At 61.3% G+C, this 24,890-nt stretch overlaps 1 protein-coding gene across 1 annotated transcript; it reads left to right on the forward strand.

Moving 5' to 3' along the window:
• Window positions 1-502: 502 nt before the first annotated feature.
• On the forward strand, window positions 503-11,976 carry LOC135892723 (lens fiber membrane intrinsic protein-like). Its single transcript, XM_065420521.1, has 4 exons — window positions 503-677; window positions 7,198-7,338; window positions 9,959-10,093; window positions 11,909-11,976. The coding sequence occupies exons 1-4, from the start codon at window positions 503-505 to the stop codon at window positions 11,974-11,976; spliced, it is 519 nt and encodes a 172-aa protein (XP_065276593.1).
• Window positions 11,977-24,890: the final 12,914 nt, after the last annotated feature.

A 24,890-nucleotide genomic window follows, 5' to 3' on the forward strand; every position in this document is an offset into this window, starting at 1 on the left:
GCCCGGTATCCAGTCCCCTGGCTCTGGATCAGGGGCTTGAGCCATCTCGTAGCCCACCTCTTCCCACGCTGTGCCAGGCAATCACCCCGTTCGGGCTCACTCTCCTGCAATCAGCAGCGGCCAGTGTCTGATGGGCCTGGACCTCCCCACCCTGACTCCCTGGCCGCAGACACAATGTTGCACGTGTTGATTCTCTCCTGACCCTTGCATGATGCTCACGCCCTGAAGCATGAGCTGACTCACTCCCATCTCACCTCAGATACCCGCAGAGAATTCTCCTGCCTTCTTTGAAATCCAGCCACAGCCCTTGGCTCTGCAACTCCTGCAGCAGGGAGTTCCCCAGGTCTGCGTGATGTGAAGGGCAATAGACATGTCTGCCACACAGCCCAGCCAGTGGTAACTCTCTGCTGGGCCTTCTCCTAGGAGGCCCCGTCTCCTCTTGTCCTGGTGCAGGAGAAAGACCCGCCCCCCTCCAACCCGCAGGACCCGCGAGCTGCCAGCCATGTACACCTTGATGGGAGGCGGGCTATTGTGTGCGGTCTCAGGCCTGGTCCTTCTCATCGTTGCCACGGCGACCGACTTCTGGATGCAGTATCGCTACTCGGAGAACTTGAGCAACCAGGGGCTCTGGAGGTTCTGCGTGAGCGGCAAGTGCCACCCCCACACCGTCAGCATTGGTGAGCAGCGCCCGGGGCTGCCCCCCAGCGGGGACAGGGACCAGGAGGGTGATGGCTGCAGGGACAGACAGTCCGGCTCTGGGCCCCGGGAAATGGCCTGGATGGGACCGAACGGGCTGTGGCTTGTAGATGTACAGGTAGGGGCGCCTGACCGGGTCTGGTTCAGCGTGGCTTCTGCCGGCTCGGTCAGGGGTGCCCCGTCTGGCCCAGTCCCAGGGAGAGAGGCTGCGATGAGATGGCCTGATTGTTGTGCCCAGCGGCACCGGCAGAGAAGCTTCCCCTGGGTTTCCCCGGCAGAGCCCCTGCCTGGCATCCTGGCTGCTGGTTTGTGTGAGCTCAGCTGCCCTCTTGTGGCTGCAGTCTGCCCCGGCCACCAGCCACGGATGGGTGGAGGTTCCCTGGAGCTCGGAGTGGGGGGGTCCCAGCCCTCACCCGGATGCCAGGCGTGTGCAGTGTAGCTGACACACATCCCGCTGAGGCTGCTTTGATTGACACTAGGACCTGGCCCCATAATATGGAGAGGACAAAGTGGGGCTTGATGCCGGCCCCAGCGGCAGCCCCGGAGTCCTGGGCAGCAGGGCTCCACCCGTAGCCCTGGAACGGGCTGAACTGAAAGCCCAGATCTGGCCTCTCCTGATCTCGCCAACTCCAGCCTGGGCTCGGAGTCTGAGCTTCCCCAGTGCCGGCCCGGATCAGAACCGGCCATGGGGGTGGGCTCTGGGCCGGTCGCAGACATACCTCAGTTCCCCTCTCGGGCACAGCCAGTCCGAAGGGAGGCGGAGAGTTTCCATCGGGCCTATAAAAAGCCCTGTGGCTTTGCAGCGCCAGCCCCAGCCCCAGCTGAGCTACCGAGCTGGCCTGTACCGGGGTAGCGGGAAGTTCTGGAGTGGGACATTGAAACCCGGCCTGTCCTTGGGGGGGCGGGGAGGGGGGCAAGATAAAAAAGCCCCGTGCCTCCCTTCCCGGCTCTTGGTCTCCCTGGGTGGGGCTGCCACTGACCCTGGGCAGAGAGAGCGCAGGACCAGGGAGCGTTTCCCACTTTAGGGGCTGGTCTGCCAAGGACCTGAGTCTGCTACGGCTGCCGGCTCAGGGCGCTGCCTGGGGGGTTTGAGGGCGTGAGGAGCATGGAGGGCCCGACACTGATTCTGCGGGGGGACCCGGGATGGCAGCTGGCACCCAAGGCAGGGGAGGCCAATCCGCATCTCATGGAAATCTCCTGGGGCTTGGCCTGGCCGCAGGCTCCGTCACAGGAGCGCCACCAGCGGGAGAGCGGAGCGACACTGCTGACGCCCCTGGGGTTACACGGGTGTAACCCAATAGAGAATCTGGCTGAGTCTGAATCCAGATCAAAGTGGGACGGGGGTAACTGGGAGCGACCAGCAGCAAGGAATCCCCCGGGTCTGCGAGGCCCGAGAACCCCTAGGATGGAGCAGTGGGGTGGAAGCTGCTGCTGCTTCCCAATGTGTTTCGCTTGCTCCCTTGGGGATCCTCGCACGTAGCCTTGTACCCTGCCCCTCGGGAAATCCTCGCTGGGACCCCCAACTCCCTGCCCCTCGGGGAGCCCTTGCTGGGACCCCCAACTCCCTGCCCCTCGGGAAACCCTCGCTGGGACCCCCAACTCCCTGCCCTTTGGGGAGCCCTTGCTGGGACCCCCAACTCCCTGCCCCTTGGGAAACCCTCGCTGGGACCCCCAACTCCCTGCCCCTCAGGAAACCCTCGCTTGGATCCCCAACTCCCTGCCCCTCGGGGAGCCCTCGCTGGGACCCCCAACTCCCTGCCCCTCGGGAAACCCTCGCTGGGATCCCCAACTCCCTGCCCTTTGGGGAGCCCTCACTGGGACCCCCAACTCCCTGCCCCTCGGGGAGCCCTCGCTGGGACCCCCAACTCCCTGCCTCTCGGGGAGCCCTTGCTGGGACCCCCAACTCCCTGCCCCTTGGGGAACCCTCATGGGGATCCCGCACCCCCAGCCCCCTTCCCTGCCCCTTGGGGAACCCTCGCTGGGGTCCCCCATTCCCAGCCCCCTTCCCAGCTGTCAGGGATCCACAGGGTCGGTGCTACTCCCCCAGCTTTGGAACAGTCTCTAGGAGGAACCCTTCAGTGGGCCAGACCCCCGAGGGGTCTCTTCCTCCAGGTAAGCCAAGCAGCCTCACCCCGCTGAGACTGAACCTCTGGGGCTCCAGCCCTCCTGCTTCACCCCGTGAGCTCTGCTCAGCGAGTCCAGCTGAGACGGCCCCTGAGAGAGACGTGATTAACGCACCTCACCCAGCACTTGCAGTGACACTCACCCAGCGCTGTCAAAGCTGTCGGGTTTATGGGTCAGCTGGAACCCAGCACAGAAAGGCCCCCAGAGGGTTAAAGCACAGACCAGTCTGGTCAGCCCAGAGCCCAGCGGAGATGTAGTGACCCCCATGGTCAGGCTCTGTCTGTCTCTGTCTGACCCCCTTGGGCAGTTCCCAGGTGGGAGCCCTGACTCCTTCCAGCAGCCAGCTCTGACCCCCCACCTCACACCGCTCCAGTCCTTTGTTCTCAAGGGGGAGGGTGTTGCTCAGCCTCGCTGATACCCCACAAACGTTCCCCGCCCCGTGGTCGCTGTCCTACCCGGTGCTGCCCAGGTTCTCGCAGCCCCTCTGCTACTCAGGCAAACACCCAGTTTCCAATACGTAGCTCAGAGCAATTTCATGCCCTCCCTTAGGGCTGGGCTGGTAGATGTCACTAGCAAGGGGCACATGAGGGGTTTTCAGGCAGCCCCGTGTCCTTTTGCCACCCCAGGCTCTTAGGGTTTGAAACTGTGCTGGGGTCCTGCACCCCCTCCTCTGCCAGGGAGTGAGAAGGGCAGGGAACCCTCATTCCTCCAGGTGTCGGCCATCTGGGCTGCCGCCTGGGGTGTCCTGACCCCTAGGTTGGAGTTGGGAGTGACCCCTTGAGCATTTGGTCTTAACCCTGTGTCTGCACAGGGCTCTGAGCCATAGGTGGGGCAAATGGCCCCCAATGGGAACCTTAACCCAGGTGTTAACCTCAGCATCCAACGGGCTTTGACCCCACATGGTTTGACCAAGGTTCTCTCTGTCCCAGAATCTCTCCACCCCACAAACGTCTCCCCACTGACTACCACCTCCCACTCCCAAAGGGGCTCAGATGTGTCTGAGCCCAGGAGCGTACAACAGGACATGTGCACCGGTGCCGGGAGCGGGAGCCTGTCTGCCAGGCCCCCTGTGCCCTCGAGGGGCTGGCTGGGGGACTGCTTTCCTCCGAAGGTTCAGTCACACGGTTCAGTCTCTGAGCCTGAGCTACTGGCAGCCTTGGCTGGACAGAGGACGAGTTAGCCCCTGGGTGTTCACCACGTGAACCCTCCGAGGGTCCCGTCTGGCCCCTATTTCGTCAAGCCTTGGGCATTCTGCCCACTTATGCCCTGTTTTCCTACAAACATTACACCACTGAGGTCCCTTGGCTGCTCCCCCGACTCTGGGTTTCCCTGAGTCCCACTTCTGCCTTCACTGGTTCCTTTTTCCAGGACCCATACTTAGGCCAATCCCCTTTGGACCTACTGTCCAAAACTCATCTGCCAACTGGCCTCCGCTACACAGATCCTTCGGCTTCCCGTCCACTAGCTACATTTCCAGCTCGTGGGGACACATCTCACTGAGTAGCTCCAACCCAATCAGGTTACACAAATCTTCCAGCGTAGCGACACCTGCAGGCTTTCAGATAGGGTGACACCTTGGGTCTTTTGCACACCCCAAAACCTTTTCCTATAAGCCTCAGGTGCCGAATCAAATCTAAGCAGTAGCGCCTTTGTGAACTGTTCGTAGTCCCCAGTATCAACGCCGTCCCTCTGGCTGTACACCTCTCTGGCATTGGGACCGAGTAAGGGGGTGAGAGAGCAGAGCCGGTCCGCAGGGCCAACAGGTTCAAATCACAAGCCTTCTCAAAGTCGGTGAGGTAGTCGTCTATACCCCCCTCCCTTAAACTGGGGCAACAATTTGGTATCTAGGTTCCTTGCGGGATTAGAATCTCAGTGTCTTTCCCCACTTATCCCACGGTGGGTCCTCTTACCACTCCTCTTCTCCATCTCCAGTTCATGGTTCTGCAGCTTCTCCTGGTCTGCTAGGTCCTCCGCCCTCAGCTCCCACTTCCACTGCTTCAAATCTGTCGATGGGGAACTGTGCTGGGCAGGGAACTGGGTCGTGAGGACACCCTACTGCTGCCTCGGTCACTCTTGGACCCTCTTGGAACTCTACTTAGGTCTGGAACCTGCTTCTTGATCTGATCATCTTTCTGTAGCCGTGCAATCAGCTGCGCCTTGTGGAGCTTCCTAGCACGTTACCCTCTCTCCCTGCACAGGTTTGCGATGTCCTTTTTAGGGAGGTGGTTATACACCATTTTCTTGCTGTTTCCTTTAAGTACCCTTGTTTTACTGCTGCAAGGCACTTATTGCAAAATATACTACTGGTGCATTCAGCATCCCACCTCTGCCACCAGCTGTCACGGCTCCACAGGATCGGTGCTACGCCTCCAGCTTTGGAACTGTCTCTAGGCGGAAGCCCTTCAGTGGGTCAGACCCCGAGGGGCCTCACTCTTTCTACACAGGGTAAGGCCCGCAGCCTCACCGCCTCTGGGGCTCCAGCCCCCCTGCTTCACACCATGCAGTCTGCTCAGCGAGTCCAACTGAGACAGACCCCTGGGAGAGACATGTCCATTCCGCAGGGATTAACGCACCTCACCAAGGTGCCATTTGCAGTGACACTCACCCAGTGCTGTCAAAGCAGTCGGGTTTATGGGTCACCCGGAACCTAGCACAGGAAGGCCTTAGGCCAGCCCAGAGAACTGACGGTTAAAGCACAGACCAGTCTGGTCAGCTCAGAGCCAGGCTGTATTGAGCCCCATGGTCAGGCTCTATCTGACCCCCTTGGGCAGTTCCCAGGTGAGAGCCCCCCACTCCTTCCAGCAGCCAATTCTCATCCCCCCACCTCACACTGCTCCAGTCCTTTGTTCTCGAGCTGGGGTCTGTGCTCAGGTTCCCTGCAGCGAGGCAGGAAAATCCATCTCTCTGGGGCATGGATGGGTGTGGATGTCCCGGTGACTGGGTTTTCCACAGTCTTCTGAGATTCTCCAGCAATACAGGGCGTGGCCTTGGCCAGTCCCTTTTAATGACCCGTTGAGGCTCAGACAGCCAGGTGCCATTCACACCCATGTCTCTTCGCCTGCCCTGAGAGCAAACAGCCCTTTCCCGCCCAGCTAGGTAACAATGAAACATATGGGGAAACTGAGGCACACATAGGGGTCATAAAAATATTACAGAAAATTCCCACTTTGTCACACATACCCCTTGGGGAGCTCTCACTGGGATCCCCCACTCACCGTCCCTTTCCCTTCCCCTTGGGGAGCCCTCGCTGGGATCCTCCACTCCCAGCCCCCTATCCTGCCCCTCGGGGGGCCAGCGCTGGGCCCACATTGCATCCTAGTTCCTGTGAAAGCCTTGTCTCTCTTGGAGGCTGCATCACTGTGATTCTTTATTTTCAGGAGCGACTCTCCGGGTCGTATCTAGGATGCAGCTCATGCAAAATGCAGCCACTCACATCCTGCCAGGTACCCGGCCATCCCGGCTCCGCTCTGCTCCTTCTGCTGGCCCCTTCCTAAGCTTTACATTGACTCGGCCGGTTCCTCCGCTCCTCATCCGGGGCCCTGATTGTCTGTGGGCTGCTTCTTCCCACCCCCGCTGTCTTCGTGCCCTCACAATCCCAGGGCCCTCAGGTGCCCGCCTGGCTCTCCGCAGAGACTTTGCTCAGGGAAAACTCCCATTGGCTTCATGGGGTTCAGCTCAGGGCCCATGCTGGGGTGCGGGCTAGGGGGATTCGGGGGCAGATTCTCATTGATCAGCACCGGCATGCAGGGCTGGCCTGCCAGTCGGGCCTCAGGGCATGGGAGAGCTGCTTGGAAAGTCTGGCCCCAGTCTGGGGGGTCTCAGCCCTCCTGAATGCCAGCCCTAGCGTCCGTACAAGCTGCCCCCAAACTGCTGGCCCCCTCGGCTCCGGGAGTCCGCGCCCCCAAACAAGGTGGGGCTGGGTGGGGGGGCAGTCCAGGTGACCAGCTCCCCTGGGGTTGACGATCTCATTATTACAGCCCTACCTGCCTCCCCCAACCCAGCTGCAAAGAAAGACATGGCTCTAGGGTGCAGCCTTGGAGGGGGAAGGTGAGGGGGCAGATAGGGGGCAGCAGCTCACCCCAGGGAAAGGGATTGCATGGGGATTGGCTCGTGGGGAGGGGAGGGGCAGCTCAGGCCCCCAGACCCAGCGTCTCTCTCTTCTGCATCGGTCCTGCTCAGCACACACCCTCTGCGCAGCGACAGACGCTGCTAAGCACTGGAGGTGCTGGCCCTGCCGTTGGCCGGCTCCTCTGGCCCTTCCTCCCCTGCTCCTCAGACGAGATCCGGCTCCCGGCTCCCCTTGCCGATCTCTGGGTCCCATCGAGTGCTCCTCTCTCTCTCTCTCTCTCTCTCTCTCTCTCTGTCCCCTCCCTGCAGCCTTCTGGGACGCCACCCGGGCATTCATGCTGCTCTCCATCCTCTCCTGCTTCGCGGGCATCATCCTGGGCCTCACCGCCTTCTCCAGCAACTCCAGGGCATCCCGGACCCGCTCCGCTGGCATCACCCTGCTGATCGCTGGTACGTGGGCACCATGGGTGGGCACTACAGGGTGGGAGCAACAGGCAAGGGAGAAATGCTTATGAGATGATAACTGGGCATCCCGTTACAAATTGCCCAGGGGTCCCCTCTGCCATCTGTATGCAGCCACCTCTGGGGTGAAACATCAGAGCCCGCTTAGCACCCGGTGAGAGGCCAGCAGGGAGGGGCAGAGCCAGAAAAGTAGCCAATAGGAAGGAGAGAGTATGGCTCCTCCTACCCTACTGCCCCCCCTGCTCTCTGCCACACCCCCGTCATCTGGCCAGCGGCCACCCCCTGCCTGGACTCAGCAGGCGGCATGCAAGACTGGCATGTGAGAGCTGTGAGTCTCACGGCGGCGGGTGGAACCGCTCCTCTGCAGGGACTAGGTGTCACCCGCTTGGGCTCCCTGGGGATCTGGCTCAACTGGCAAAGGAAACTCCATCTGCGCCCGCAGCGGGCGGCACTGGGACCCCAGCACTGCCCGCGTCGGCCACACACTGTCCCCACTTTAATAACAGACCAAATCCTCCGAGCCAGGCAGGCTGGGACCTTAGGGTTCCCGGCTAGACCCCTCTGAGCTCTCCTGTTCGCTCTGGCTAGCACCAACCGCCAGACCCCGCCAGCAGGAGGCTGGGCACAACCGCACCACGCTGGGTGGCCTGGGGCTCCTGCCTGCTCCCCTCTGAGCCTCACCTGGCTAGATGGAGGCTGCTGAGGGCTGAAAAGCAGCTCGGAGCTGGCCAAGCCGCTGCTGGCATTTCTTGGCTGTGTCCCCAGGCCTGGGGGCATCTGGTGATGGGGGGTTTTCTCCAAGCCCTTCCTGGCTGGGCCCCACCCTGAGCTGAGAGCTCCCCAGCCCTGCAGGCCACGAGGGAGTCAGGTCTGCCCCACCCCAGCCACCCCGTTCTGTGCCACGCGACCAGCAGAGAGCCAAGGAGGCTGGTCCAGGCTGCGAAGAGCTCCAGCGGGCTCTACACCAGCTAGGGGACGGGGCAGCGCCCGGCGGGCAAGCGTCAGGACTGGCAGCGCCCCCCGGAGGGGAGAGCTTGAACGACTCCTCCCGCCGGCTGGATTCTGGCGCCGCTCTGGAAAGGGGCCGGGGTGTCACTGGGGGCAGCTCAGCCTGCCGCAGCCGACAGGAAGACGGCCAGGCCGGGAAGGAGAAGCACCCGCAAAGCTAGCCTGGGCCTGGTTATAGCCGGGCGGTTCGCCTGCCCCGAATAATTCCTGGCATGGATCTAGTGCGCAAGTCCCCGTTGCTGGGCTGGCAAAAGGCAGGGCTGATCCGGCACTGCTCCTGGAGATGCTGCAGGGGCAGCTGGGGACAAAGCATCTCCAGCCTGGGGGAGGGGAGTAGATTAGCCACAGCTGCCCCCCGTGTGGCTCTGACACCTTTCTCTGGTGCACCTGGCGCTGCCCTCGGTCCGAGGCTGGGCCGGAAGGACCGGTCTGTGGTTAACGCTGAGGGGAGGGCAGGATGCAGCCGCGCTGGAAGGAAAGACCCATCTCCGGGTTTGCTGCAGGCGCCAGGACTCAGGCCAGGAAAACACTCCCAGTCGAGTGTAGCAGAGGGAGCCCCAGAGTTGCCTGGCCGGCTCTGTGCTGGCCTGTTCCTGGCAGCCCCCTGGCCCTGCGGGATGGGGCGTGGCTCCCCCTGGCCGGGGGGATGGCAATGGTGGCCACTGGCACACGGGCCAGGTGGCACAGCTGGAGGAACTGAGGGTGGTGGGGACAAGGGTGGCAGAGTTAGGTGAGTGCACGGGTCATGGCTGCCCCCGGGGGAGCTGCCTGGGACAGTGTCAGGGCTGGGTCAGGGCTGGGTCAGGGCTGGGGGAATGGCTCAGAGAAGCCCCATGGCCCCAGCAAGGGGACAGACCTGGGGTAAGGGCAGGAGCTCTCTCCTGTACAGCTCCTAACACGCTGCTAGGAAAGGTTTGGCTGAGTCTTTAGGTATGGGGCTGGCGCTGGGAGAGGGGGGGAGCGGGGATCCCATCAGGTCAGTGATTGTGTATTGTGGTGCCGAGCCAGGCCGAGTCCCTGCATTGTGGTGCTGAGCTGTGCCGTGCCATGTCCCTGCATTGCGGTGCCGAGCCATGCTGCGTCCCTGTATTGCGGTGCCGGACCAGGTCCCTGTATTGCGGTGCCGAGTCGGGCCGGGTCCCTGCATTGCGGTGCCGAGCCGTGCCGTGCTGCATCCCTGCATTGCGGTGCCGAGCCAGGCTGCGTCCCTGCATTGTGGTGCCGAGCCGGGCCGGGTCCCTGCATTGCGGTGCCGAGCCGGGCTGCGTCCCTGCATTGCGGTGCCGAGCCGGGCTGGGTCCCTGTATTGCGGTGCCGAGCCGGGCCGGGTCCCTGCATTGTGGTGCCGAGCTGTGCCATGTCCCTGCATTGCGGTGCCGAGCCAGGCCGGGTCCCTGTATTGCGGTGCCGAGCCGGGCCGGGTCCCTGCATTGTGGTGCTGAGCCAGGCCCCGTCTCTGCATTGTGATGCCGCGCCAGGCCGGGCGAGTGCATCGGTGTGAGGTGTTCTATAAGGCAGCCCTGTGTCGCTGGCGCCTGCATGTGATGAGTGGAGTCAGAGCTCAGCCCCCCCCCCCCCCATCCTGTGCTCGCCCCCGCAGGTCTCCTGGCATTGCTGGGGCTGTCGGTGTACACTGGCGTGACGGTGAATTTCTTCGGTAAGCGCTACGCTAACTGGCGCTTCTCCTGGTCCTACATCCTGGGCTGGATCGCTGTCATCCTCACCCTCTCGGCAGGTACCTGCTCCTGGGGGCTCCCCAGCTGCTCCCCTCTCTGTGTCCAGGCCCCTGGGTGCCCAGCACGGCACCCCAGCCCCCTTTCCATACTGCGGATCCTGATGCCCCAACTGCCCAGGCCAGCCCCAGCCTTGGGCTCCCCACCCACCCCCTACCTGAGATCCCGGCCGTACTGTTCCCTCCGTCCCACTGCCCAGCAGGGACTCTGCCACGGGGTGCTTGCCAGGATCCCGAGCAGCACTGAACTCAACTGAACTTCAGGGGTGTCTGGTCCATCAGTACCAAATTCACAGCCATGAAAAACGCGTCACGGACTGTGAAACCTGGTCTCCCCCCGTGACATCTGGTCTTTTCTGTGCTCTTACCCTATACTGTACAGATGTCACGGGGGGACAACAGCGTTTCTCCAACTGGGCGTCCTGAGCCAAAAGGGAGTTGCGGGGGGGGGGGGGGGGGTCACAAGATTATTTTAAGGGGGTAACGGTATTGCCATCCTTACTTCTGCGCTGCTGCTGGCGGCGGCACTGCCTTCAGAGCTGGGCTCCCAGCCAGCAGCCGCCGCTCTCCAGCTGCCCGGCTCTGAAGGCAGCGCCGCCGCCAGCAGCAGCGCAGAAGTAAGGGTAGCAGAACCACAACCCCCCCCTACAATAACCTTGCAGTCCTCTCCCCACAGGTCCTTTTTGGATGAGGACCCCGACAATTTCAACACTGTGAAGTTTCAGATTTAAATAGCTGAAATCATGAAATTTATTATTTTAAAAATCTTATGACCATGAAATTGACCAAAATGGACCATGAATTTGGTAGGGCCCGACCCATCAGAAACCAGTGAGGCCTGCTGGGAAGCCTGGGGAGGGGGGAGGCTGTTAGCCGAGCTCCCAGGGCAAGGGGCAGGGTGGAGTGAAGTGCGCGGGGGCAGGTGTGCAACCCAGGCAAGCCATGGGGAGGGGGGCTCAAGGTGCAGTGGAGAATGAGGCAGGTGTGGGGAGGGGAAACTGCTGGAAGGATCCAGGAAGGAAGAAGCATGGGGGGCAGGCTGCCATGGGACAGGGGGTGTGTGGGGTGAGGGGAGGAAGGAAAGGGGGGCAGGGTGCCATGGGGCAGGGGCTCAGGACCCCATCCATCCCTCCCTCCATCCCCCATCCACCCCATGTGGGGTGAGGGGAGGGAGGAATGGGGGGCAGGGTGCAAAGGGTCAGGGGGTGCATGGGGTGAGGGGAGGCAGGAGCAGGGGACAGATCCCCATGGGGCAGGGTGGGGTGGGGTGAGGGGAGAGAGGAGCAGGGGACAGATCCCCATGGGGCAAGGGGGTGTGGGGTGAGGGGAGAGAGGAGCAGGGGACAGATCCCCATAGGGCAAGGGGGTGTGGGGTGAGGGGAGAGAGGAGCAGGGGAAAGGGCCCCATGGGGCAGGGGGTGTGTGGGGTGAGGGGAGGGAGGAGCAGGGGACAGGGCCCCATGGGGCAAGGGGGCTGTGGGGTGAGGGGAGAGAGGAGCAGGGGCCAGATCCCCATGGTGCAGGAGGTGTGGGGTGAGGGGAGGGAGGAGCAGGGCACAGGGCCCCATGGGGCAGAGGGTGTATGGGGTGAGGGGAGGGAGGAACGGGGGGCAGGGTGCCATGGAACAGGGGGTGTGTGGGGTGAGGGGAGGAAGGAGCAGGGAGATGCCATGCTCCAGAGGGAGAAGCCTGGGGGATCATGTTACCTACCACATCCCCGCCCGCCCACCCCATCCCTGCCTGCCCTGTTTGGCCCCTTCTACCTCGCCACCCACCCCTCCCTGTCCCCTGCCCTGACCCTCTCGCTCTCTTCCCCAGGCATTTTCCACATCTGTGCTGTCTCCAAGAGGCCGTCCCCGGAGAGCTCCAATGTGGCAAGCGGCTGAGCGGGCACCACACCCGCCTGGACGCACGGCCTGGTCCTGACAGCTCCCCCACCTCATCCCCTGCCCTTGCTCTGACGGCTCCCTGCCCTCCAGTGACATGCACCTGGTCCCGGCCAATTCCCGCCCTCCAGTGACACGCACCTGGTCCCGGCCAATCCCCGCCCTCCAGTGACACGCACCTGGTCCCGGCCAATCCCCGCCCTCCAGTGACACGCACCTGGTCCCGGCCAATCCCTGCCCTCCAATGACATGCACCCGGTCCCGGCCAATTCCCGCCCTCCAGTGACACCCGCCCGGCTCTGGGCCAATTCCCACCCTCTAGTGCCACCTGCCAGGCCTTGGCCAATCCCCAACCTCCAGTGACACCCGCCTGGCTCTGGGCCAATTCCCGCCCTCCAGTGACATGCACCTGGTCCCGGCCAATTCCCGCCCTCCAGTGCCACCCGCCTGGCTCTGGGCCAATCCCCAACCTCCAGTGACACCCACCTGGCTCTGGGCCAATCCCCACCCTCCAGTGCCACCTGCCAGGCCCTGGCCAATCCCTGCCCTCCAGTGACACCCGCCTGGCTCTGGGCCAATCCCCACCCTCCAGTGACACCCACCAGGCCCCAGCAAATCCCTGCCTCCAATGCCACCCGCTAGGCCCCAGGCCAATCCCCGCCCTCCAGTGACACCCACCAGGCCAATCCCCGCCCTCCAGCGCCACCCAACATGGCGTCCTCTGCCCTGTCCCAGCCCCCTCCCCTTGGCCAGGTCAGGTGCCCAGTGCTGGCCTTGATCCTGATGTGCCAGTGATCTGAATGTGCCAATAAACCAGCCGAACCCTCAGCCGTGTCCTGGTGCTGCAACATCCCAAGAGCGTGCCAGGCAGGGGGCCCCCACAGACTGGCGCGGTTCTCCCCAGCTGCCCTATAGGTAATTCCTGGCTGAGACCTGCTCAGCGCGGCTGCTACCAGGCCCACCAGGGGGTGTCCAGAATTCCCAGGCTCTGCCTAAAGCCAGTCTCCTGGAAGTAAACCCTTAAAGGTCTGTCTACACTGCGCTGTAAACCCAGGCTCAGACTCAGGTTTGAGCTTAACCTCCTCCCCCTTCTGCCCACACACGAATCAGGCTGACTTGGGCCAGGAATCCCTCTGGATCTGGGCCCACGGACACTGCTGGGGGGGGGGGGTCAGAGCCCGAGTCCCGCTGAGGCGCAGGTCCAAGCCCCATGTGGCTGCAGCCCCAAGTCAGAAGGGCTGTGTGCTGCAGTGTGGAGACGCCAGCACGGCGGGGAGCCCCGGGTCCCACAGCTGTAAGTGTGGATGCTGGAGCATCCTGGCTTGGGAACACCAGTGCCATGAGCCCAGAGGCCACCGGTTACAGTGCAGTGTGGACACACCCCGAGCCTCAGCAGCTCCCAGCCAGGGCCACAGGGTGCCAGCAAGCCCCGTTTCCCACCGAGTCTCCCTGAAGGCTTCCCCTGGGTAGTCAGTGATGCCACGTCAGTGAGGAATTACAGCGGGAGTGGGCAGCTCCTGGCCCAGCGGGTCCCAGTACAGCCAGAAGCTCCCTCTGGTCACGGGTTGCACCTGCCCCGTGTCTGGCTGCCCACGCAGGCTGTGGTCAGAGCCCAGCTGCCTCTGCTTCCCCTGCCTGGGGTCTGAACGGACCATCCCTGAGGCTCCGGGGGCTTCCCTTTGACAGGGCGATTCCAGCCCGGACAGGGTCCCACACCGGAGAGAATTAACCTTTCCACCCAGGAGGTAGCGCTTGCTAGTGGTGCCTACATGTTGCTCATAAACAGGACAAAAATCCCACGTTCATCACAGGGGGCAATTCCTGGCAGAGACTGGCTCCCCCAGCCCCACTTCTCCCTCCTTTGCCAGGCCGGCTCCCCCCACCTCGTGCCCAGGGCAGCGCTGCCCCCACATGAGGGGACACGACCCTTCAGCCATTCCAGCCCTGCCCCAGAGCTGCCCGCCGCCCCCAGCATACAGCACCCCCGCTGGGGGCCCGGAGGGGCCAGGCTGTTGTGATCACAGGCAAGTGTCTGCTCTGCGAAGGGATGGGGTGTCGGTTTCCTTCTCACCCTCCTCTAGGGCACATGGGGGATCGGGGCTAGGGGGCAAGTGGGAATGGGCAAATTGGGAGTGGGGAGGGAGGGATGGATGGATCAGGGCTGGGTGGCTCAGGGCCAGGCAGCTCAGGGCAGGGAGGGCTGGGTGGATAGGGGCTGGCGGGCCAGGTGGATCGGGGCTGAGCGGGCTGGGTGGATTGGGGCTGGGAGGGCTGGGTGGATAGGGGCTGGGTGGACAGGGCGGGGGGGGGGGTCAGGGTGCATTCGGGTTGGGGGAGCTGGGCAGAGTGGGGTTGGGGGACTGGGCGGATCAGGAGGTTTTGGGGGGTGGGAGGGATGGGTGGAATGAGGCTGCGGGGTCAGGGTGGATCAGGGTTGGGGGTGGGTGGAGAGGGGCAGGGCAGATTGGGGTTGGGGGAGGCAGGTGGAGGGGGTTGGGCAGAAAAGCATTGGGGGCAGGGCGGATCAGGGTGGGGGGCAGGTTAGAGAGGGGCTGGGGGGCAGAGTGGATTGGGGTGCGAGGGAGCAGGGCTGGAGCCGGGAGGTACTCTGGGAATTGGCCTCCTTCCTTCTCTGCACTGACACCTGCCATGCGCCCCCCAGGCCGGGTTGGGCCGGTCCAGAGCTGACCCAGCCCCCAGAGCAGACCCTGCCCCCAGCTCTGCTGCTGTCCCTCAATCCTGACCCACAGCCCCCTGTTCCCCATGCCCCCAGCTCCCTCCATCGCTCTCTTGCGCCTTCACTCCCCGCGGCGTGGGTCAGTGCCAGCTCCTTGCGACTTCCCTCGACTCCCCCCGCCCAACGCTCCAGCTCCTGGCTCCTGGCCCATCTCTCTTAGCACCTCTCAGCACCGGGTGCGCCGGCTTTGCCAGCCAAGAAAAGCCTCTTTGTGGCTGAGGAGGATTCTCTGACAGGGAACCAGTTCACCAGATTTCAGCGGCTTCTTCTCCCGAGCATGGCCAGGGGAGGCAGAGACTCAGGGCCCTGTGGGGGATGCCCTTGTCTCCTTGCCTCCCCAGAACTGGGTGCAAATATCGCTCAGGTCACAGAGGGATAACACTTTGGGATGGAAAAAGTTTGGCAAGACAGGTCACAGGGTAGGTCTAGGGGGCTGCGGGTCAGGACTGAGGGGCACTGACAGAGCTGGGGGGGCAGGACTGGGATAACAAGGGGTCGGGGATTGAGGGGCACTGGCAGAGCTGGGGGGCAGGACTGGGATAGCAAGGGGTCAGGGTTTGAGGGGCACTGGTAGAGCAGGGGGGGCAGGACTGGGATAGCAAGGGGTCGGGGATTGAGGGGCACTGGCAGAGCTGGGGGGTCGGGGGAGCTCAGGGCTGGGATAGCAGGGTATGTGTGAGATCCATTTCTTGCTTCTATAGGCACCCAAATTCCAGAGGTTCCCTCCAACCCAATCTCGGGGGGGGGGCCTCCTCCCTCTCGCCCTCCCCACTCAGGGTCATGGCCCATGCGGCCCCCTCCCTCTCCCTTCGGGCTTGGCGGCTTGTTCTGCCGGGCGGGTTGAGGCAGGTTTTGCTGACCCCGCTGTTTCGTCAGTCGAGGTGACTCAGGCAGCGACACCCTAGCAGGGCCCTGGCTGCACCGGGAACCACCCGCAGAGCGGGAGCGACGCCCACATGGGGCCGGGATCGCCCCCTCCTCCCCCACACAGTGCCAGGAGCAGCCGGGGATTCCCGGCAGCCCCCGGAGGTGGCCGATTCCTGGTCATGTTGCCTAAGGCTTGTAGCTGACGGGCAGGGGGTGAGTGGGGCTGGAGCTTGGCCAGAGATGGCACCGTTGGGGTTTCTTGGCACTCCGGCTGCGAAGGGCCCAATCCTGCCCCCAGGTTCCTAGCACCACCGCACCCTGGGGCGGACGACTCCCACCATCCCCCACAGGAGAAATTTAGGGCCAGCTTCTTAAAGGTGTTGCAAAAGCGTCTATGTGCCTAACTCCCCTGGGTGCTTCTGCCCTAGACTCCTGTATTGACCTGGCCCAGAAGGCCTCGTCCACAAGCAGCATCCACAGAGCAGGGGCTTGAAGCCAAGGCCGAGGGGGGTCAGCCCAGTGCCTCGTCCCTAGCCCAGCCTTCGACCCTAGGCCGGTGCATCGGTGCTGCTACATCAATGCAACGACCCGCTGTGCAGACCCTCCCCCAGCAGGCTCCCCCACGCCACGGTGCCCACTCTGAGCTGGGGGTGGGGGGGCATGTTCTACAAGGACGCTGGCAAAGGGGCTTAAAAAGCAGATCCCCACCCCCGGCTGTGAGGGTGAAATCCCAAGAGGGATCTGTCCTGCAAAGGAAGGTGCCAGGAACCCGAGCTGTGCGCTGCCACCCCCACCCCACTGCGCTGGGCACAGGGAAGGAAGTGACCATTGTAGGCCGACCCTGCCTGGCCTGCACGGTGCCCACTGCAGAGCGGGTCTGGCTCCAGCTGGTGTCAACGGGTGGCGCTCCGTTGGAGTTACTGCGGATCTATGCCCAGAGATCTAAAAGGCTGTTTGGGGCCAGGCAGCCCATCCCTGGCGTCCAGGGCACGACGGCTCCCACTGGCGCCTCTCCTGGCTTTGGTCTGGTTTGAAATGCCCCTGCCCTTCCCCCCAGCCCAACCCAGGGCGCTGCCGGCCAGCCTTCCCTAGCGTCCCCTGTACAAGCAGGGCAGCCTCCTATGTATTCCATGGATTGTGCCCTCCTGGCTGGTGTGGCTGTGTCTCTGCTGCCCTCTGCTAGATGGAATCGGAACTGTGTTTCATAGCCTCTATACTGCCTTTTCTGAGTGGTGATTCTCCTTGGTCCAGTGGGCAGTAGGGGCCTGCACTCTTGGGGCAGGTGGTTGTTGCAGTATCTTCTTGCCCTCCTGCCTCTCTTCAGGCCCCTGGTTGTAGGATGACCAGATAGCAAGTGTGAAAAATTGGGACAGGGGGTGGGGGGTAATAGGTACCTATATAAGAAAAAGCCCCCAAAATCAGAACTGTCCCTATAGAATTGGGACAGCTGGTCACCCTACCCTGGTTGTGCCCCTCAAGGGTGTTCACCCCCCTCCCCCTGAGCAGCAATGGCTTTAGCTGGCCATTTAGCCCAGGCATGGGGCAGACGCAGCGTCTCTGGGCTGCCAGGTGCCCGCAGCCATGGCCCGGGGAAACGGGAGCGGAGCAGGAGGCCGTGCCCAGAGGAGGGAGGGTGGTGACGTGCCGTAGCGGCGTTCGAGTGACAGCCCGGCGCAGTCAGAGTGCGTGAGACGGCTGCAGGCTGCCACAGGCGGCTCGCCCAGCACGGGGCTGAGTAACAGGACGGTTCAGCGTTTCTGTCTCGCGCTGACTCACGGCTACTGCCCAGGAGGGCTGGACAGACTCAGGGGCCTGCCCGGGTCAGGGGCCTGGGCCGGGGGGCTGGGCTGCTGTCAGAGGGGACAGGGGCTGGACAGGGGCCTGGCTGGGATGCTGTCTGGGGGTGGGGTGGTTGGGGTGCTGGGCCAAGGGCTGGATGAAGGCTGGGCCAAGGGCTTGGGTGCTTGGTGGGGGGCTGGGCTGGGCCAGGGGGGCTGGGTGGGGGCTGGGGGACTGGGCCTGTGCTTCCTTGGCATCCCATCAGTTTGTGTAGAACTCAGGCTTTCAGTAAGGAGTCCCCCCTCCGGCCCTGGGCAGCATGGCCTAGCGGGTCAGGGTCTCTGGAGCTCTGGGTTCAATCCCTGCCTACGGCACAGGCACCCGATGCACCCTTGGGCGTTCCTCAGCCTCTCCGGGCTGTAGTTCCCCTTGGTGACATGGGGACAATAACCTGTAGCCTGTGAGTGCTCCGGGCAGGGGCTGGGGCGCTCAGTGTCTGGCCATGATAGCACCAGTCACCGTAACGCCCCCCAGCCGTGCGCCTCGGGCTGCCGTGGCTCCACTGGGGCGCCGGAGGAGAAGCTGGGCTGGGGGCACCCTCGGGAGGTGGCTCTCCTTACGACAGGGATACGTCCTGGCGCTAACGGGGGGAGGGGTGGGCTGCACTTGGAACCCAGCAATGGGGTGTTCACGGCGTGCGCTGGACGAGGGCAGTGACAAACGATGTGTGAGTGTGCGACAGACACTCGCTCGCCCGCTGGTGCCCAGCGGGCGGCAGCGCCCAGGGAGGATAAAAGCCCTACTATTGGTGGCGGGGGGACATGCTCCATTGGGGGGTGCGGCAGAGGCTGCACTTTGCACCCCATGCTCCCAGGGGCTGCCCTGGGGCCACGGCTCAGCTCTGGCTCTGTGGCCCGAGGCGGTTTGCCAGGCTGTCCTGGGTCCGATCGCCTCCTCGGGCCCGTCTCCGAGCTCCGTGCCTGCCCAGTGCATGGCTAATTCCCCCTGTGCACATCTAACACCCCCCATATCTCCCAGAAGTTGGCCCGTCTCCACCGTGCAGGGTTTAGGAAGCTGAGATGTCAGGAGCCCAATTCCCCCACCCCGTGGGACTCTCAGACCCAGGGTTATTCTAGCCCTTCTGTCACCAGCTGGGAAACTGGCCTCCTGCCAGCCTGGGTGACTCCTGGGACCCCTGGAAGCGTCTACACTTCGCTGCAGATGGGGATGGGCTGGGTGTATGCTGTGTGGATCAGCATGTATTTGTGTGTATATGTATCTGTGTATCGGTGTGTGTTTCTGTGTACCTGCCTCTCCTTTAGAGGGCCCTGCCAGTCCAGCCCGGGGTGGAGTCTCCTTCTGATGATCCAGCAGGTCCCGGGGCGACAGCGGCGGGGACGAGTCCAGGAGCCATGGGGTGGGGACAGCTGAAGGAATGCCTGGAAAATATGAATGTACACAAACCAGTGGGGCTGGATGTTGGGCAGCCGGGGGCGTCCTGCAGATCCACAGAACCCAACCCACCGCTGACAGCAGCTGTTTGAAAAACTAACAGAGAGCTGGGGAGGGGGGAGTGTGTGTGTGTGTAATTCTGTGTGGGTGTGAGACAGTGCGAGTGTGTAACTCTGCGAGTGTGAGTGTGTGGTACCCACCTGCCAGCGAGAAGAGGAGAGCAATTCCTAGCAGTCACCGCCTGCTAAATCTCATCAGTCCCAGTGAAACCACCCAACACAGCCTGTTCCCACCCAGAGGATAGCTGGCCATGAGCAATAAAAGAACCCGCCCGATAACCTGCTGGGAACTGGGTTAGAATTACCCACCACGTGGAGGAAAGATGTAACATATCCAGAGTTTAATAAACATGGGATACACTCAGCCTCTCCTTATCTAATCTCCCCTGCCCTAACCTTCTCTCTCCTAATCCAAATTGATACAGTCGATCTAATCTACCCTCTCCCTGGCCCCTGGCTGCACCACCTTCCGCCAAACAGAATCTAGAAGCTCCCGCTTTTGAATCAGGTCTTTGCCTCGCCAAACCTGATTCACAAAATTCATTGGCTCTTTCCCAGGCCAGGTCTATGTGGGGAAGTTCCAGTGGTTTAATTCAAGTCCGTTTTAAAACCAATTTAGAGATAAACTACTGCAAGGCCTCGTGTGGACGCTCCTCTTTCAGTTAACAGCGACTCCTTGTGGTTTAACTGAAGTCGATTCCTAACTGAGTCAATCGAAATAACCCTCCTGAAACAGAAATGGGCGCCTCCACGCAGGGCCCTGCACCAGTTTAATGCGCCAATCACACGTGGAATCAGAGCGCTGCATCTGTCTCATGTAGACAGTCCCAGGTGCTGATGCACAGGTCCCACCTGGCCGATGGGAAGGAAATGGCAAATAGCACTGTATCATGTCTGGGGAGGAGGGTCCAGGGCAGCGCAGGGCCCAGCGTCAGGCCCTGTGTTGAGAACTTTGGATGAAAAGTGCTGTAGAAGAACGGAGTACGAGCATTCATTTTGTACAGCGCCTGGCACAACGGGGCCCTGATCTTGGTTGGGGTCCGGCCCAATCAGACCATGATCTCAGACATAAAGTCAGAGAGTTTAAGGCCAGAAAAGACCACCTCATCATGTAGTCTGACCCCCTGGTCTACCACAGGCCACCAACACAACCCAGCCTCGCACACTAAACCCAGCAACTGAAACTGTCCTGCTGAACAACAGAAGTGTGAAGCCAATGCAGTGCACCACACCTGTTACCATGTCCGGCCAAAAGATTCACATGTTCCTGGATTCCAAGGCTAGCAGGGACCTCGGTGATCATCGGTCTGACCTCCTGGACAGCACCGGCCAAAGAACTGCCCCAAAATAACTCCCAGAGCCGATCCATTAGCAAAACATCCCATCTTGACTTGAAAATAGCCAGCCATGGAGAATCCACCACAGCCCATGGTAAATTGTTCCCGTGGTTAATTATTCTCACCCTTAAAATTTACACCTTATCAGAGGTCAGAGTCTGTGCATCACCTGGCACAATGGGTCCCTGATCTCTGATTGGGCCCCTACACAATGGTACAATAGAAATCATCCTTATAATGAGTCCAGTCAATGGTCGGAGGACAGGGGCGAACAGCACGGTAATGAAATTGACAAGGTCAAAGGAAAGCAGGAGCTGAGAGAAATGATACAAAGGGAGGCTAGAAACACCGGCAGGAAACGCCAAAGTGAGATTCAGGCTGGCGGAGTTGGAGCAGATCAGCCAGTGAGGAACGCGGGAACGGTCTGCGTTGCAGGAGCCAAGCATAGACCCAAGGGCCCATTCTGTCACCAGTGTGCTGCTCTGACACCGTGGTCACCCCTCTGCTGGGCAGTAGCAGGTGTCTGGGGGCCTTGCAGTTCAGCCTGGCCAGTGGAGGAGAAATTAGTGACGTGGAGTCCAGGGCTATTCTAAGTGTAACTTGTGGGTTTACACACATGCACCAGTTCTGGAGCAGGGATGGCCACAAACAGCGCACGAGGCCTCTCCCAGGAATCTCAGCCCAGTGCGAACACCTGGTTCCAAGGGAATGACTCTGCCTCAATAATTGATTCCAACCACTCCCGCTGCTTGCACCAAACTCTGCATCACCCATCCATTAACTCCATCACAGCATGTCTCCCAAAAGTCCAAACTTGCTCACACGCTAAGAACGAACACTTGGAAGGCTGTGGTACAGCGCCCTCTGGTGACGCCAACCACAACAGTGCTACTGACATTGACTAGGGTTATACAAGTTACTCCTAGAGCCTGCAGAAATTACCAGGGGCTCAGACCCGTCCTCTAGGATTTTGGAACCATCCTAATGGATTCTCTAGCAGGGAGAGAATGAAGGCTAAGGACTGTCTGGATTCCCCAGGGGATGTTTGCAGGGCCCCTGCTGGGGGGAATTTCACCTTTTGAGTGTTTGTGTTCCACAACTCCTCCGCCCCCCCCAGCCGCGCCTGTTGCTGCTGAGGGTGTTGTTGACCTTGGCTCACGCTCACTGGGTGTAAGTGAGATGCAGGTTACAAATCTTCCAGTCTGGCAGCAAAATAAACAACTTTTTAAAGAAACAGAGGCGCCAAATCTCCTCCTACTACCGCAGCTACTGTATTCCTTGAGTTAGCAGGGCCCAGGCAGGGTTTGCTGGGCCTGGGAGCTGCAGCAGGGAGCCAGGAGCTAACGCTGGTCTGGAATGCAGCAGGCTGGGTGCCACAGATCCACAGGGTCAGTGCTACGACCCCCAGCTTTGGAACTGTCTCTTGGAGGAACCCTTCAGGGGGCCAGACCCTGATGGGCAGAGCCGTAACTAGCTATTTTTGCGCCTGAGGCAAGAATATAAAATTGCACCCTCCCCCCTCCATATAATTTCATAGTAGTTACTTTGTAAAAAAAGAAAAATACGTAAATAACAAGAATAATAATGATAATAGAACGTTTATTTATTTTAATCATAAGATCCGCGTACAAAAGCAACTAATACATATAAGGTGTGCATCATAGTGCATCATGGACTGCGGGCGCAGGGGCAGAGCTCGCAGCCGCGCGTCCTTGTCGGGGTTGGAGCTCACAGCCCGGCGCAGCGGCCGGGGCTCGTAGCCCCGCAGCTCCACACAGGGGTCAGGGTTGGGGCTCGCAGATCACAGCCATGCGCCTGGGTTGGGGCTCGTAGCCCCGCAGCTCCACACAGGGGTCGGGGCTCGCAACTTGCAGCCGCGTGCCGGGGTCGGGGCTCGCTACCCCCCACATAACTGGGTTGCGACCCCCCGAGGGGGTCCCTATCTCTTGTGGTGATAGGTGATCTTGGAGACCCAATGCTTTATAATTACTGTAGGGTGTATTCTATTTATTTTCCATTTACATTGTACGTTTGTCATGACGCAATGTGCATATTATGTGATTATAATTTTTCATAAAATAATAAGAATTAAAAAACTTAATTTGTCTTTTTCTGCCCCCCTCAGCTTTATGCGCCCGAGGCAAGTGCCTCACTCGCCTTGCCCTTGTTACGGCACAGCCGATGGGTCTCACTCTTCCTCCAGGGTAAGCCATGTGGCCTCACCCCTCCTTGACTGAACCTCGGGGGCTCCAGCCCTCCTGCTTCACCCCGTGAGAGTGTCCAGCCGAGTCAGACCCCTGGGACAGACGTGTCTACTCCACAGGGATTAACGCATCTCGCCCAGCACTTGCAGGGTGTGGTATTAGTCACCTGGAGCCCAGCAGTGGAAGTCCTTAGATTAGCACAGATGGTAGCAGCACAGACCAGTCTGGTCGGCCCAGAGCTGCTGTTTTCCTGATAAAGTTTGGGCCTGGAATTGCCTCTCTCCATTAGAGTGAGCAGAGAGGAGGAATCAGCTCTGGATTCTCTTCACACACGCACCAGCCTTGCTCCATTTGTGCCAGAGAAATTATTCCTGATTTACACCGGAGAGGCCGAGAGGAGCATCGGGGTCGAGCGGCTGTAATTCAGACATTTGCAGAGATTCCTAGATTCCAAGGCCAGACGGGACCGTTACGATCATCTCGTCTGCCTCGGAATCACCAAGCGCCCCCAAAATCCTGAGAGCAGCTTCAAAAGCAGGAGATTTTTGCACGACTAAATTAATTAACAGAACCCCAACATTTGCCTTCTGGGCTTTGAGCTGTTGGGGAATCACATTTTCAAGCTTTCTTCTAGCACCACAAGAGATAGGGACCTGACTTTTTCATTTAAGTGAAGCAGACATTCCCCCGTCATCACGGGACTCCTGGAGCTGAGGCCTTAAGAACACCCCCCCCCACACACACACACACACACACACAACATATCACAGGAGTTGCCAGCATCGCACTGAGCTGTGTAGTCCCGACCGGAATCCAACCTTCCTGTTGCAAGGCCCAATAACTGCTGGTTTCGCCACATTATCTCCCCGAGATCCAAACTCCAACCCCAGCCCACCAGCCGCCGAGCAGCCCTGGCAGCTGGCCAAGGCAAGAGATTTCACATCCTGTGACTCAGATCCAGGGCAGGCTGATGAATGGGCTAATTCCCGCCCGCTGGGCCCTTGGGAAAATGCTACTTCTGCTTTTGTTGTTTTCATTACGTTCCTTTGACGTTGGTTTGCTAGACCCTTGGTTTGAATGTGCGAGCGACTGCAGAACTTACCTTGCAGCCCATGTTTGAAAGTCTCTGGGGTCCCTTCCGGCCCTGTCGTTGAAGTCCAGCCTACAGCGTGAACCAGCTTCGCCAGGAGACACTGAGAGAGGCTCCCCTGCGTACCCCAGAGCCCAATGGGTTTTGGTGAGCAAAGCCTGCCTCGACTTCAGCACCGGGAGAGGGCTCACGGCTCAGCCTCTCAAGCAGACGGAGGTGCCTAAAGCCCTTTGAGGGGCAGGGTTCAGGCCAGACCCCTCTCCTGGGCATTTCCTGCTCCAATTTCTGGCTTCTGTGCAGCCCATTCTCAGGCACCAAGCTCCCCCTGGGCATGGTACAGGGAGCCCGGGCTGGGGGCCGGACGGAGGGCTGAGGACCACGGTGAGCGGCAGGCACCTGAAGTTTGGTGTTGCCCACTGAGCCTACATGGATCTAGCCCGCAAGTCCCACAGAGAGTCTGTGGTGGGGCAGGGAATTGAACCACAGATTTTAACTCATACCCTAACCCCTGGGCCAGCCGTCATGGCTATGGGATGAACCCTGGTGGCAGCCCGGGGCACAGCCAGGATCCCAGCCAGAGGAGGAGAGTGAGGCAGAGGGGCCATGTCTCATGTCCAACCCCACAGCGAGCTCATGCTAGAGCAGGGGCCGGAACCCCACAACCCGCATGCTGCCTTCGGCCCAGCAGGATCCCTGCCCTGGCACCCTGGGACACGCCAGGCTGATGCGCTGGGACCTAGTCTGGACTCAGCAACCCTCGCCCCTTCCCCCACCCCCTCAGACACAGCAGAACACTCTTTAGAAACCCGCTGGGTGGTGCCAGGCCCAGCTCCGGGGAGACAGCCCAGCAGGGCTGGAGGGGCGGTCCGGGGGAAAGGCGCTGCTGCTGGGGGATGTAGGGCAAACCCCGCCCTTGTGCCTGTTTCCCCAGATCCGTAAAACGGTGACAGTGACACTTCCTCCGGAAAGCCCTTTGGATGCCGAGAGGTGGGTATTAACGCTGGGCAGACCTTGCACACCCAGGCCACGGGCCCCGGGGTCTTCAGCTGTTCCAGGACCCCGCTGCCTCCCCTAGTGGACTCACCCCCTCCTCTGTATTCCCACCGCACTCTCTGTTGGCCTCACCCCAGTTCTTGGGGGTCCATCCGGGCCAGGCTGGGCAGTCAGCCAGCTCACGCCCCCCACCCCCTCCTCCTGGCAGACCCGGGGCCCCGATCCCGCGGGGCGGGCCCGGAGCCGGAGCCTCTCGCATCCGCCCAGCGAAGCGGGGAGGGCTCGGGCTGGTTTCCCCGGGACGAGGCCGCGCCCCTTTGGAGAAACACCTGTTCCGACCTGCCAGACAGGTTCCTCCTCCCCCCCCCCCCCCCGCGCCCCGGCTATGCTGGGCGA

The sequence above is a fragment of the Emys orbicularis genome, chromosome 20 (genome assembly GCF_028017835.1).
Source record: "Emys orbicularis isolate rEmyOrb1 chromosome 20, rEmyOrb1.hap1, whole genome shotgun sequence".
In the NCBI taxonomy this organism is placed as follows: domain Eukaryota; kingdom Metazoa; phylum Chordata; order Testudines; family Emydidae; genus Emys; species Emys orbicularis.